A 15,677-nucleotide genomic window follows, 5' to 3' on the forward strand; every position below is an offset into this window, starting at 1 on the left:
AAACATAATTTTATGGTTGGGCATCACTGCAATATGAGGAACTGTATTAAAGGGCCACAGCATTGGGGAGGTTGAGAGCCACTGTATTTGACGAACACTATCACAACAGCCTATTGTATTCCTGTGTTCTCCCTTTCATTGCTGAGACTCCAGTGGGAAATTGCTTATGATCTCAAGGAAAAAAACATCTTACTATGTGGTAAGCCATATTTATACAAAGTAAACAGGATGGCAACACACACTATAGTGGGCATTGGATCGAGAACCAGAAATGATCTCTCACGATAATCCCATGTCACAGCCATCTATGGCGAAGTTCAGTAGCTAGCCTAAAGTTGGAAGCCAGAAATCATTTATTTCTGCCACAAGTATACATAGGCTTTCTATCCTCAGACCCAACAAATGAAAAATGGAAAATATTGAAAAAATAAAATTTCACCTATATCAAAAAAATGTACAGATGTTCCCTTACACTTTTGAAAAACATATAGTACGATGGCTAATTGTACTACATTTATATTTATATTTTATTCTTTATAATATAATATAATATAATATAAATAGGATTTATATTATATTGTTTAGGTTTTTTATGTAATTTGAACATTATTTAAAGTATTCAGGAGCCTGTATGTATGTTATATGAAAATACCATACTATACTATATTTCATATTGAGAGACTTCAGAATCAAAGGACTGTATACTCCTGAGGTGTTTAAATAAATCATTGGAAGATGTGAAAGAAGAATTACTTCTACATGGAGAGAATACACATAAATGGAGTTCCAGTTTAGGAATTATTTAAAGTAGGAGCCACTGATAAAATATTTGAGCTTTTCCTTTTTTGACCTGCCCTGTTGTTGCTGTGGGGGCATAATAAGGCCATAAGAATATACCCAAAAGATGCTCCAACATACAACAAAGACACATGCTCCACTATGTTCATAGCAGCCTTATTTATAATAGCCAGAAGCTGGAAAGAACTGAAATGCCCTTCAACAGAAGAATGGATACAGAAAATATGGTACATCTACACAATGGAGTGCTACTCAGCTATCAAAAACAATGACTTCATGAAATTCATAGGCAAATGGATTGAACTAGAAAATATCATCCTGAGTGAGGTTACTCAATCACAGAAAACACACCTGGTATGCACTCACTGATAAGTGGATATTATCCCTAAAGCTTGAATTACCCCAGATACAATCCACAGACCACATGAAGTTAAAGAAGAAGGATGACCAAAATGTGGATGCTTCACTCCTTCTTAAAAGGGGGAACAAAAATATTCATAGGAGGGGCTATGGAGGCCAAGATTGGAGCAAAGACTGAAGGAAAGGTCATTCAGAGACTGCCCCATATGTGGCATATATATATCTCCACCAAAACTAGATAAGATTGATGAAGCTAAGAAATGCAGGCTGACAGGAATGGGATATAGATGTTTCCTGAGAGACACAGCCAGAGCATGTCAAATACAGAAGCGAATGCTAGCAGCAAACCACAGAACTGAGAACAGAACCCCCTTGGGGGGAATTAGAGGAAGGATTGAAAGAGCTGAAGAGATTTGCAACCCCATAAGAACAACAATGCCAGCCAACCAGAGCTCCCAGGGATTAGAACCACTACCCAAAGACTGTACATGGACTGACCCATGGCTCTAGCTGCATATGTAGCAGAGGATGGCCTTGTTGGACAGCAATGGAAGAAGAAGCCCTTGGTCCTGCCAAGGTAGAACACCCCAGTTGGAGGGGTGGGAAGGGGGTGGATGGTGAAAGGACCACCCTTATAGAAGAAGGGAGGATGGGATAGGTGGCTTATGTCTGGGAAAGGAAAGAGAATAACATTTCAAATGTAAACAAAAAAAATCCAATAAAATACACAAAAAAAGGCTAAAATAAGACTGCTAAGATTGTCATATGGAACATATAAGAACTATTCTACCTTCTGCTGCTAATAATTAATAAATACTGTAATTCATGAAATTCTTAACTCCTACAAATATCACGTCTCTCTGCAGAAGGCTGATGCTGTACGTGTGACTACCTTCACCGGTTGTATGGGAGAAACATACTTTGACAACAAGCCTATAGGTTTATGGAACTTCCGGGAGAAAGAAGGTGACTGCAAAGGATGTACTGTCAGGTGAGCTGAGCTGAGAAGGCCTGTTCTGTGCAGCACACAGTTTGCATTTTGCTGGGTCTCTATCTATCATGATGTGGAAAAAGTTTGATTCTACTTACGGTGAATTCACCAAGTCAGTGAATCTTCAAATCCCTTCCCAACCTGTGTGGGCATCTTCCTAGGACCTTGAAAAGTACCCTTCACAATACATTTACATGGCTATGTGTTTTTATACATTTTTCACATATGAGAGATTTGAACCACAGTCAATAACACTAGTCTCTTCCTATACCAGTGTCTCTTCACAGCCACAAGAGTTTGCCTGTCCATTAATGACTTCTGGTCATAATTATTATTTTATAAGGAGAGTATCCCCCAAACTGATTAAGTATACATGTAGAAACCTAGCTTATGTTAGTTTTCCTGTAGGACTTTTCAAGTTGACATGTGAGTTCCTACAAATGCTTACAGGGATAACTGGGGAGGTCTTTGAGATGCCGCTTAAGACGAGAGAGATAACAGGTACCCAGTCAATCCTGGAAGAAGAACCATAATACATAGCATCAAATGTAAGAAGGAGTTCAGAACAAACAGAATTTTAAAGTATATACAACATACAATGCAAATGCAGGAAATAGTTTGATATAATCCTGAATAGAGAGTGTGGGACTGTGAAAGGCACCATGGTTCCTGGTTGAGAAGGTTTGAAACGCCAATGACCCTGAAAGGAATGGTAGGTGTTTCACCTGACTCCCAGGAAACCAGGCCTGCTACTAGCTGCAAGCCCTCCATAAATTTGTGACCATCAGTCACATAAGGGCAATGCCCCAAACCCCTCCACAGGTAGAGGACATGACCACAGGTCATGTAGGCTCAAGACAGATCTTTATTATAATGAGGTACCTAAAGGCCTGGAGGCTTAGCCAATCACCTTTTTTTTTTTCTTTTTTTTCGGAGCTGGGGACCGAACCCAGGGCCTTGCGCTTGCTAGGCAAGCGCTCTACCACTGAGCTAAATCCCCAACCCCAACCAATCACCTTTTATTCCTAGACAATCCTCCCTGCAAAAGGCATTTAATCTCAGGCCCACTCTGAGACATGGATTATGGTTTTGCTCATCCACTTTCTGCCATGACAATAAATGCCTTAAAACCATGGACTGCCTCTTTTCATTGGGATCCTCCATGGGAAGCCACAGAGAAACCCTTCACCCACAGAGTGGCTGACTAATCTCACAAAGAAGATCTCCCTATGCTCCGAGCGGTGACTACCAAACCCACCACCTCCATCCAGACAAGGACTCCCCGTACCACCAGGACCTGCCAGAGCTTCCCCTGTCCCTCAGCCACAGATTAGATCCAGCCCTGTTGGCCCCCACTTCATTCTCAGCTCTTCTGAGGCATCCCATCACCACCTGAATGCCCAAGAGCCTGAGAACCAGATGCCAGGAACCCCCAAGCCAACACCAGCTGTATCCCACAACACAGGCTGCCCTTCTCCACCCCTGGAGCGGTGTCCCATGGCTTCCCACAGCCCAAAACCCACCCAGCATGGGATAAGCGCTGTCAGCTTCCCATTCTTCCTGTCTGAGTGGCCCGAGCCCTGTGGCAGAGTAGCCAAGAGATCCCACCATTAACCCTACAAGAGAGTATAAAAATAATAAGCTATTAAGAGTAGGGGATTTCTCAACATAAAAGTTTAGAGTCTGCCTAGTTATTTGAGCCTAAAAATAATTTGATGATAGTAATACTCTGCAGTATACATTAAATACCTGGAGGATTAAAATACTATATACAAGAATTCAGAATTGCTAAGGCATTTGTTTTTTTTTTCATTCTAATTTAACAAGTGCATAGGCATTTCAAAATCCCAACCCCCATCAACACAGTAGAGAACATTTTATATTTTCTTCTAAATATCTCTACCTTATCATATAGGAAGAATCTCTAAGACATCTCTGAAAGTTTTGATGTTCAAGTCCCTCTGGTATCACAGCTTATCAGCAAGGCAGCAGAGAGTCTCACATATTTAAGATAGTTTTGTCCAGAAAATATTAACACAGAATATGGAAAGCCATCTATCATGTTCTTTCAATTCAACCAAAACCCTGAGATATGTTGCCAGGTTTGACAGCACATGCCTGTAATTCTGGCACTAAGAATGCCAAGGTAGAAGATTATTAAGCCTGAGAGACACGAGGCCCAGACTCGCCCTAAACATCTCCTTGGTAGATTTCTCATTGACATTTTCAGAAGATTATTAGGAAGTGTAGTAAAAGAGTCTTGCAGAACTATCCAATCCCTTGAGATTGCAGTCAGATGCTGTCACCTACAATGCATGGGTCACATTCATAACTATCTTATGGAAAAAAGCATAGCCCAGGGAACACAGGTTCAATGTGCCCAATTATTCTGAAACAGCAAATGTTCATTTTGTCATGCACAGATTCTAAGACTATCCCATCACTAAGGTTCAGCTATGTAAAAAAAAAAAAAAGTCAATACGTAATACGTTATCTAGGGCATGTATACTTCTAACCTTCTGATGCTAGGAAGAATTCAATTCATTCTCACTCATCAAAAGATGTACCACCAGGAAAGGAGGAAAGATTGGTAAAATGGAAAGCACAAATAAGTACCCCTTTGAAGGGTATACAGTGCCCCTTTGCAAATCTGCTTTGTGGAAGAGGTAACATCTGAGGTGATCCTCAAGAATGTGGGAAAGTCCAATAAAAATGCTACCCAGGTCGAATGTGAGGAATCCAGAGAGTCAGTGTCCGTTGCCCAGTTCTCTGCCGTGATACATTTTTTCCACAGCTGTACCTCTCTGTAGTATTGACCCTCGTGTCTTAGTTGGATTTCTATTGCTCATGATAAAATACAATGACTCAAAGCAACTTGGGGAAGAAAGGGTGTGTCTCAGCTTATGAGATCACAGTCCAAGTCATGGCAGGACCTCAAGAAGGATAGGAACCTAAAGGCAGACACTGGAGCAGAAGCCACAGAAGAATGCTGCTTACTGGTTTGCTCCCTGTGGCTTCCTCAGCCTCCTTTCTTCTGGGACCCAGAATCATGTGCCCTGTGGAAGAAAACTCCACAGCAGATGGATGATGTCCTCCCCATCAACCGTTAACCAAGGAAATATCCTATAGACTTGCTCAAAGAAAATCTTGCTCACGGAAAATCTCAATAATGTTCCCTCTTCCCAAATGACTCTAGCTTATCGAGGACAAAAACGACTCAAGAGACCTTCATTATGCTTCCTGCTGCCAAACAACGCTTATGTTTGTTTTTATCATTGAGGAAGTTTCATTGTAGATATAAATGGTAGAACAGCCAGAGGCATCTGGAAGGGTCCAGAGTGAACCAGGCCAGCGGACTGAGCCAGACCATGAGAGGAGAGAGATGGGGAGTGAGAGATGAAGAGATGAGAGGGAGAGGGAAGAGAGCGTATGGGGGCCAAGAAAGAGAAACACTGAGAATATCTTTCCTTTTTAACGTTCTATATTTATATAAAAAAATTTATATTTGAGGATTTTGAAAAGTATCTTTTTGTTTTGTAAAATTATTTTGATAGGGTTGCTATTACTGTTTTATATGCTTTGAGTCTATAGTTGCCTACGTTTTGAGTGGTCATCTCCAGCACTATTGACCCTTGTGACCTTGTATTTGTTACAATAATAATTTTTTAGAACTCTATTTACTGTTGTTTTTGTTTTCTTCTCAGGAAGCTTTATCACATTTTTACACAAAGAACAACCATTCAATTTAAAGGATAAAATTGATTTTGTGGGAAAGATAAATTATAAGTCTATGGGAGGTAGGCTGGGAAAGTTCTGGGGAGAGCTCGGAACGTCAGTTTTGGAAAGCTGCATTTTTAGGCGAAATCGAGGGCGCAGTTGTCATGATACTTAGAGTATTAGATAAGGAATAACTCAACTTTTCTTAAATATGAAAAATCACATTAGGATTAAAATAAAAAAAGTGCCTGAAATAAAATGCAGTTAGCTGAACGTGAAAATGATGCTGAAATTTTAAGTGATTAGACACAGTGTATATCATTGTCACACTAGCAAGCAGGTACAGGATGTGGCTGCACCAGAATAGCAGACATGTTCTCTGTGTTTACTTGACCAGACCCCCAGCTTTAGCACAGAAATAAAATAAAGAAATATAAGGTACTATGAATTTGTTGTGTATAAGAAACAATTGTTAACATTTCCTTTAAAAAAATACGATCAAAATGGACATGGCAATCTATTATAAATCTAATAATAGAATGTTACATGTTGGAATATTATAGTATATACATAAATGAACTGACTTTTCTCACCTCCAAGTTATTCAAAGTGGGAGTTTGCTTTCTGACTAAACTCTGTAGTAAATCGAGTGAAGGCAGCCGTTCTACACCAGTGCCCGTGCTCACCGCCCACCCAAAACTCTTTCCCATAAATTGTCTTTTGCCGTAGTGAGATAATGTCAAGTGGTGGAGTTGAGAGAGACTTTACAAATCTAAAAGTGATTGAAACTTTCATGTCACGCTTGGGAAATTCCAACACGAATCTTTAAATGACTTTCGTGAGATTCTGCAGCAGTCCCTGGGGTACATGATATCTAATCCACATTGAGAAGTAGATAGATTTGGGGCAGGAGGCTGTCAGGTTTTAACTTTCTATGTTTATATCAGAAAATAAACTGACATTTCTCCTTTGGGTCTAGAGTTGTGTAGTGATTTTTTTTTTGGTGTAATTTTAAAGTTATCAATAAGTAGCAAAGTCTGAGGACAAAGCACATAAAAAGCAGAGAGGGAGGACTCTTGGAACCCTTTTCTGGGATGTTGTTGGTATCAGGGTGGTTTACTATGCAAAGCTCTGGTGAATGAGAACTACAAGGAAGGCATAGAGTCTCTTGTACCATCCTCTCATTCCTAGTGCAGTGCTTCAGAAGCTACTGTATTGGAATGAAAGGCTAAATAATAACCAAGATACTCACTGGAAGTGTGTAATTAATAAACTAATTCAGTTCCTCATATTAAGATTTTTATGAACACACACACACACACACACACACACACACACACAAGGAAGCAAGAGTGAGCCAACTTGTACACGTATGAAGCAGCTCTTCAATTTCATAGTCTATAATTTTTATCTCACTAGCCATGATTTTAGGAAAATAGCATTTTAAGGCTCTTGTTTAAGGTCAAGCCCATCACACTTCTCCTTAGCCCCTCTACCCTCGAATAACAATACACCGCTCAGAGATTACATGGATAGTAAGCAATATGCAGCTATTAAAAGTTTGAAGACTCTCCCCACAGTGAGACTTGTTCTGAAAGAACAACTGGTACATAAATGATTGGGTGTGTGGGCGGAGAGACAGCTAGGTGGATGGATGCATGGTTAGGTACTTAATGCCCAGATAGATGAGATAAACTTACACTTGAAAGGCAACTACATCCTGAGAGACACAGCCAGAATACAGCAAATACATAGGCGAATGCCAGCAGCAAACCACTGAACTGAGAACGGGACCCCCATTGAAGGAATCAGAGAAAGGACTGAAAGAGCTTGAAGGGGCTTGAGACCCCATATGAACAACAATGACAACCAACCAGGGCTTCCAGGGACTAAGCCACTACCTAAAGACTACACATGGACTGACCCTGGACTCTGACCTCATAGGTAGCAATGAATAGCCTAGTAAGAGCACCAGTGGAAGGGGAAGCCCTTAGTCCTGCCAAGACTGAACCCCCAGTGAACGTGATTGTTGGGGGGAGGGCGGCAATGGGGGGAGGATGGGGAGGGGAACACACATAAAGAAGGGGAGGGGGAGGGGTTAGGGGGATGTTGGCCCGGAAACTGGGAAAGTGAATAACATTCGAAATGTAAATAAGAAATACCCAAGTTAATAAAGATGGAGGGAAAAAAAAGAAGTTCTAACACACACAGAGAAAAAGAAAGGCAAATACTTTTCAAATGTTTTATTTATAAGATTTTTCTCCATCACTAATTATTAAATGAATATTGAACATACGTTCTCTATGAATTCTTTTGTTCCATGAAAATCTCCTTTAGCCCATAAATGTTTACTGCAATCTATTAAATGGGCTAGCCTAGACCTTGAATATATGTCTGCTATATAAGTAGGGACCCCTAATATCCAAACAGCCTCTTAGAGTCACATACTAATAATAAACACAAATTAAAGAGACAGAGTGAAAACACAGGTTTCTTTCGTTATCTGAATGTAATTTGTCCAAGGAGAACCTGTTGGATGGTGATTATTTTGAGAGTATATGTTCTACTATGCCTTGTAGATGGGAAGTGATGTACTAGATTCAGCCCATGAAAGTCCAGGTAAGAGGTTGTGGTTCTAATACTGGCCTGTGGAGGTGGGGGTGAGAGAGATCCATGCCACGTTTGAGATAGTTTGTGTCCCACAACAGCTTATCATCCAGTCCTAGGAAATAATATGGTTCATTGAAGGATGACAAACTGAAGAGGTCTAACTAGTGTGAAATGTCTCTTTTCAGCCCGCAAGTGGAAGACAGTGAAGGGACTATTCAGTTTGATGGAGAAGGGTATGCGTTGGTGAGCCGTCCCATCCGGTGGTACCCCAACATCTCCACAGTCATGTTCAAGTTCCGGACATTTTCATCAAATGCTCTCCTGATGTATCTTGCCACACGAGACCTGGTAACATAGAGAATGGAAATACGCTTGTTTCATTTTTGGAGAATACCAATATAATTATATTACTTACTGATAAAATATCAGTTAAGCCTAAAGGAAGTTTACAATAGCTATGGGGTAGCCAAGAATGATACAGCAAACGCTTATATATTTCCAGTGATGATTTAATCACAATATAATGTAGTTATTTTTTCCTTTTCAGTATCACACCCCAGATAACTATGAGAAGCATACAATTATCATTTTTCCAGGATGGAATTATGTAGCAACAAATCTAGTTCCTGCTCCTATTTGAGAAACCTAAGCTGAAAGATATTTCCAAATACTCCTTGCCCTCACTTTTCTCAGATCTGTGTTTCTTTAGTACAGTTTTTGGTGGTCTTACTGTTTGATTTGCTAAATGCATTTTCAAAGGAACCTCCTTTTCACTATTGTCACAAGGGAATATATCCCATTGATTTGATTGTGGCCATCTGCCCTATAGCATCACACTCACAAGCTAAGAAATATTACAAAGTCTAACACTAGTTCTATTTCAGAAATGTACTCCGCTCCCATGTGACTCTAGCCGAGAGGCCCTTTTACAAACCCCATAAAAAGTGAATGCCCACATATTTCTCTGTGTATCCAATCGCTGCTGTGTTTTGATCTATTAATAGAAAGATTTCATGAGTGTAGAGCTCAGTGATGGACACGTGAAAGTCAGCTATGACCTGGGTTCAGGAATGGCTTCCGTTGTCAGCAATCAAAACCATAATGACGGGAAATGGAAATCATTCACGCTGTCAAGGATTCAGAAACAAGGTGAGTTTTTAAAGGGAGAATGCAGTGTGGGCCTAAGCCATACCACCCAAAGCACCCATGAACATCATCATGAGAAGGGCCTTGCCTGTAATTTCAGCTACTCACATGTTCTATAAAAAAAAAAAGATACAGTCATTTCTTTGGCTTACATTATAGGTGGTTTGGATTAGATAAGACTGATTGAAGAGCCAAATGGTGCTTTGTCATTTTCTTTTTTGAAACTGAGAGCTTAACTGGAAAGCATGAAAGTGTCTCTCAGCCTGTGAAATTATATCCTATAACAGGTTTGGAAATGGTTGTGTGTCTTTTGGTTTGTTGAGATGTTCCTTTCCTTGAGAATCTGTAGGGCGGTATGGTACAGCTATCAGTTCTGTGCTCTTCCAGAATGTCAACAAAACTGTAAACATGTTCCAGTAATTAACTGAGAAAAATGGCATGACATTTATTATGGTTCTGAGACTTATTAGAAATAATCATTATCTCATTTTATATAAGGAAGTATTTTGATCTGTTGTTAGAGAATGGGAAATGTACCTTTCAATTTAGGTATGCTGGCAAACATGTGGGTGTATACAAATGCATTCATATAGATAGTATATTCATTGTGTGTGTGTGTGTGTGTGTGTGTGTGTGTGTGTGTGTGTGTGTGTGATGGCTAATCTTGACTGTTAGCTCAAGTCACTTGTGCAAATGCAACCTCACATCCAGAACTGCTTCTATTAGATTTATCTGCTGCTGTATAAGGAATGACTTGTGAGGTACTTTATTCCCAATTAAAGTAGAGTGGCCCAGCACTCTGTAGATGTGTCCATCCAAAGTGGAGTGGATATGGGCTGTATAAGAATGGTAGCTAAAGGGTTGGGGATTTGGCTCAGTGGTAGAGTGCTTGCCTAGCAAGCGCAAGGCACTGGGTTCGGTCCCCAGCTCTGAAAAAAAGAAAAGAAAAAAAAAAGTGCAATTTAAAAAAAAAAAAAAGAATGGTAGCTAAAGATATTGCTGGGAAAAAGCCAAAGAATAGCATGACTTTTGCTTCAAGTTCCAGTCTTAAGTTACCACGTTGGCTTTTTTTCATGATGAATTTTAACCTCTAAGTCAAATAAACTCTTTGCTCCCCAAAATTGTTGTTGGTCAGAGGGTTTTATCACAGCAACAGAAAGCTAATTAAAGCAAGATGTTTAATCATAACCAAGATGGAAAGCCATGTCTCTTAGTATTTAGAATGGTGTAATGATCCAATTGTTATTTGGATAGAATCTCATAATTCTCTTTACTATTGCATTACCAATATCTGAAATCCAAACTTTGATACTTCTACAAATAGATATAGACCTAATTAATATTTATGAAGCCAAAGTAATATTTTAAGAAAAATTAGATTTAACCATGTACCACCTTACCCCACACTCTGTATTTTATTTATTTATTTATTTATTTATTTATTTATTTATTTATTTATTTTTGTGAATCATCTTCTTAGCACAGTGCAAGAACTAAAGGAAACCTGAAGCAAATTTTTGCCTTCAAAAAACTTAGTCAGATGATAGAAAAATGGTTAATTGTTAGGAGAGCTGTGTATAATAAGCTAGCTGTCGTCGTAAGTGTTTCTATTGCTGTGTCCAAAAGCAACTTGGGAAGGAAAGGGTTTATATACCTTACTCTTCCATATTGTCACTAAAGGCAGGAGCTGAAGCATAGACCATGGAAGAGTGCTGCTTACTGACTTGCTCCTTGTGGCTTATTCACCTGGCTTTCTTTTCTTTTCTTTTTTCAGTTATTTTTTTCTTTTATTGAATTTTTTATTTACATTTCAAATGCTATCCCCTTTATGGAAACCCCCTACCCCATTTCCCCTTCAACTGCTTCTATGAGGGTGCTCCCCAACCCACACACACACACACTCCCTCCCTCCTCCCTGCCCTGGCATTCCCCTATCCTGGGGCATTGAACCTTCACAAGACCAAGGGCCTCTCCTCCCATTGATGCCTGACAAGGCCATCCTCTGCTACATATGCAGCTGGAGCCATGGGTTGCTCCATGTGCACTCTTTGGTTGGTGGTTTAGTCCCTGGGAGCTCTGGGGGTATCTGGTTGGTTGATATTGTTCTTCCTATGGGTTTACAAATTCCTTCAATCCTTTCTCTAACTCCTGCATTGGGGACCCTATTCTCAGTCCAGTGGTTGGCTGTGAGCATCTGCCTCTGTATTTGTCAGGCTCTGGCAGAGCCTCTCAAGAGACAACTTTATCAGGCTCCTGTCAGCATGCACTTCTTGGCATCCCCAATAGTATCTGGGTTTGGTGACTGTACATGGGTTGGATCACCAGGGTGGGAAGTCTCTAGATGGCCTCTCCTTCAGTCTCTACTCCACACTTTGTCTCTGTATTTCCTCCTGTGAGTATTTTGTTCCCTCTTCTAAGGAGGACTGAAGTATCCACACTTTGGTCTTTCTTCTTCTTGAGCTTCACGTGGTCTGCGAATTGTATCTTAAGTATTCCGAGCTTTCAGGCTAACATCCACTTATCAGTGAATGCATACTATGTGTGTTCTTTTATGATTGGGTTACCTTACTCAGGATGATATTGTCTAATTCCATCCATTTGCCTAAGAATTTCATGTAGTCATTGTTTTTGGCAGCTGAGTAGTATTCCACTGTGTAGATGTACCACATTTTCTGTATTCAATCCTCTGTTGCAGGACATATAGGTTCTTTCCAGCTTCTGGCTGTCAGGACCACCAGACCTGGGGTGCTACCACCCACAATAAGCTGGGCCCTCCCATATCAATCACTAATTAAGAAAATTACCTACAGGTTTGCCAACAGGCAAATCTTACAGAGGCATTTTTCTCAGTTGGGATCTCTTCCTCTCCAATGACTCTAGCTTGTGTCAAGTTGATATAAAACTAGCTGGTGCCTAATCTCGGAAGAAAACTGTTTGAGTGGTAGGGAGAAATCAGCTTCAGGGAATACCCCTGAGACACGAAGAAGGGTAAAAAATGGCCTAGTAAAAGCACCTGCAGAATTTTCAAAGGAAAGTTGCACAAATCCTGGGGCCACCAGAGAATGAGATATACCACTTTGAAGATGCATCTCCTTTGAGAAACTCCTTAGAGAAGAGAAAAGCTAATGTTACCATTGTGTAAACTAGCATGTTACATCTTTTGTCCCCATGTAAGAAAGACACAAAGCTCTCAAGCCATAAGAACTCTGTGTAGTTCAGGAAGGACATTTAATTAGATGTTTCCCAAAGTTCTTTAATCACACAAACCCTTCCACTACTGCGTCATCAATATTCTGCCAAACACGTGTTAGCTACCGCGCTAATCGCTATCAGTAAATCTGTAAACTGAGTGGATGGATGATGTTAGAAAATTACTGGATGATGCTTGGATAGCAGGGTGAGTCTGCAGAGCCTTGTGAGCCAATAAAATGATGTTAGCCATAGGGTATCATAACTCCACCAAGATTGTGGTACTATTAGATCTAGGCTCCAGTGAAAATTTCTTTGAGAGCAACTTGGTCAGGATCTTTGTGACCATTTTGGTTGCTTCAGAAATCTTGAAAGGTCCAGTAAACAGAATAAAAGTAAAATTAGTAATGAGAATGGAGAGGGAAGAATGGGATTGAATGATCTCAAATATCATACAGTCGAGAAACAAGGAATCCTTTTTTCTTAGATAACAAGATTATGGTGGTACTACTGAAGGAGTTGCTAAAGTGAAAGAAAGATATCACGAGTTTCGTTGTGTTTGAAAAAGTCAGTTGTATTTGAGACATGTTGTATTCATGGTTTCTTTAGTATCTTCAATGGCCCAGGGATACTCTTTACTTGGCAGGCAATTAGATGTAGTAAGGATAATAGAAATCTAGAGAGGCAGTGGAAAAGTTGGAACCATCCTCGTCTTCACAATGGTCAGAGACGGATTACGTTGAAAATAGCTGAGTAGGATGATATCAGCTCAAGCTGGCCCACAGCCTGGAAGCCCACAAGTATTGAAACAGCAATTAAATGAAGACCCTGTAAAGGGGGCATAAAGAAATAATCAGAGAAAGCCAAACTGAGTCTTTGTGAAAGCCTGACATTAAAGTAGGAATAGAACACATTTCTTCAAAGACTGAAGAGCTGGACTTGGTGGCACATGCCTGCAATCCCAGCTGTGGGAAAGTAGATGCAAGAGGATTAAGAATTAAAGGTCATTCTTGATTAAATAGTAAATTCTAGCCATGGTTACATAAGACTTTGTCTCAAAGGAAAAGGAAGAAAAATAATTTAGCTTATCATAAACCATAGAATGCTGATAGAAATAAGAGTAACGGAATTAATAACAAGTAGAGATGTAGAAGACATTGTGGTTTGAAAGTAGTATTGAAAAGAACAGTAGGAATGTAGTTAAAGAAGGATTGTAATTGTTTATTAGGGTGCAAAGGACTATGGGAAAGCAGGTGCTGTGGCAATAAACTGATTCCAAAGGAAGCTTGACTCAGAAATCCAAGAGGGGAGGGAGTGAAAGGTAGTAGCTATCAACTGTGAGTGTGGAGTTGGAGCGCAAGTGTCAGGAGCTGAGAGAACATTCTAGGGCTGTCCATTCGTTTCTAGCATGTCCTAAATTAATGGCAAGGATTTGTTATTTTGAGTGAATGACTGAGGGATTCTTTAGCATATAGACATACATAAATTGTTATAAACACTTATTGACCACAAATATAACAAACAATATAATACAAATGAATGAATACAAAATATTTAATGATATAAGTTAGACAAAAGGAGTAAGCTTTACTAAATTATATAGACAATGCAAACTCATCTATAGTCACATAAAGCAATTTATTCCACATAAAGCAACAGGGTACTATGGATTTCAAGATGGCAGAAGTGTATGCTAAGGAGGGAGACCTGCAGGAACTCACAGGAAGAGGATAGACACGTTCATAGGTTCCACGGGTGTATGGATATTTCAAATTTTGTCAGAGTGTACCCATTAAACACAGGCTCCATTTAATATGTCAGCTAATCAACGATACCTCACTAAAGCTATTCTTTTTTTTTTTGTATCTTTATTTTTTTTTTTATTAACTTGAGTATTTCTTATATACATTTCGAGTGTTATTCCCTTTCCCGGTTTCCGGGCAAACATCCCCCTCCCCGCTCCCCTTCCTTATGGGTGTTCCCCTCCCAACCCTCCCCCCATTGCCGCCCTCCCCCCATAGACTAGTTCACTGGGGGTTCAGTCTTAGCAGGACCCAGGGCTTCCCCTTCCACTGGTGCTCTTACTAGGATATTCATTGCTACCTATGAGGTCAGAGTCCAGGGTCAGTCCATGTATAGTATTTAGGTAGTGGCTTAGTCCCTGGAAGCTCTGGTTGCTTGGCATTGTTGTACTTTTGGGGTCTCGAGCCCCTTCAAGCTCTTCCAGTTCTTTCTCTGATTCCTTCAATAGGGGACCTATTCTCAGTTCACTGGTTTGCTGCTGGCATTCGCCTCTATATTTGCTGTATTCTGGCTGTGTCTCTCAGGAGCGATCTACATCCGGCTCCTGTCGGTCTGCACTTCTTTGCTTCATCCATCTTGTCTAATTGGGTGGCTGTATATGTATGGGCCACATGTGGGGCAGGCTCTGAATGGGTGTTCCTTCAGTCTCTGTTTTAATCTTTGCCTCTCCCTTCCCTGCCAAGGGTATTCTTTTTCCTCATTTAAAGAAGGAGTGAAGCATTCACATTTTGATCATCCGTCTTGAGTTTCGTTTGTTCTAGGGATCTAGGGTAATTCAAGCATTTGGGCTAATAGCCACTTATCAATGAGTGCATACCGTGTATGTCTTTCTGTGATTGGGTTAGCTCACTCAGGATGATATTTTCCAGTTCCAACCATTTGCCTACGAATTTCATAAACTCGTTGTTTTTGATAGCTGAGTAGTATTCCATTGTGTAGATGAACCACATTTTCTGTATCCATTCCTCTGTTGAAGGGCATCTGGGTTCTTTCCATTTTCTGGCTAATATAAATAAGGCTGCGATGAACATAGTGGAGCACGTGTCTCTTTTATATGTTGAGG

General features: G+C 40.2%; 1 protein-coding gene and 1 long non-coding RNA gene across 9 annotated transcripts in view; one reads left to right on the forward strand and one right to left on the reverse strand.

The window, feature by feature from the left end:
* Lama2 (laminin subunit alpha 2) overlaps window positions 1-15,677 on the forward strand; it is a 647,931-nt gene that overhangs the window by 564,958 nt on the left and 67,296 nt on the right. For all 8 annotated transcript variants that reach the window (XM_063264627.1, XM_063264628.1, XM_063264630.1 and 5 more), the window contains 3 exons: window positions 2,025-2,149; window positions 8,662-8,824; window positions 9,481-9,625. In XM_063264627.1, coding sequence (XP_063120697.1) covers window positions 2,025-2,149; window positions 8,662-8,824; window positions 9,481-9,625 — 433 coding nt within the window. The remainder of the gene's footprint in view (window positions 1-2,024; window positions 2,150-8,661; window positions 8,825-9,480; window positions 9,626-15,677) is intronic.
* The window catches only part of LOC120098807 (uncharacterized), a 71,753-nt gene continuing 64,170 nt past the window's right edge, over window positions 8,095-15,677 (reverse strand). The window contains exon 3 of the long non-coding RNA XR_005497323.2: window positions 8,095-8,821. This is a non-coding gene — a long non-coding RNA (uncharacterized LOC120098807). The remainder of the gene's footprint in view (window positions 8,822-15,677) is intronic.

Source organism: Rattus norvegicus, chromosome 1 (genome assembly GCF_036323735.1).
Source record: "Rattus norvegicus strain BN/NHsdMcwi chromosome 1, GRCr8, whole genome shotgun sequence".
NCBI lineage: Eukaryota > Metazoa > Chordata > Mammalia > Rodentia > Muridae > Rattus > Rattus norvegicus.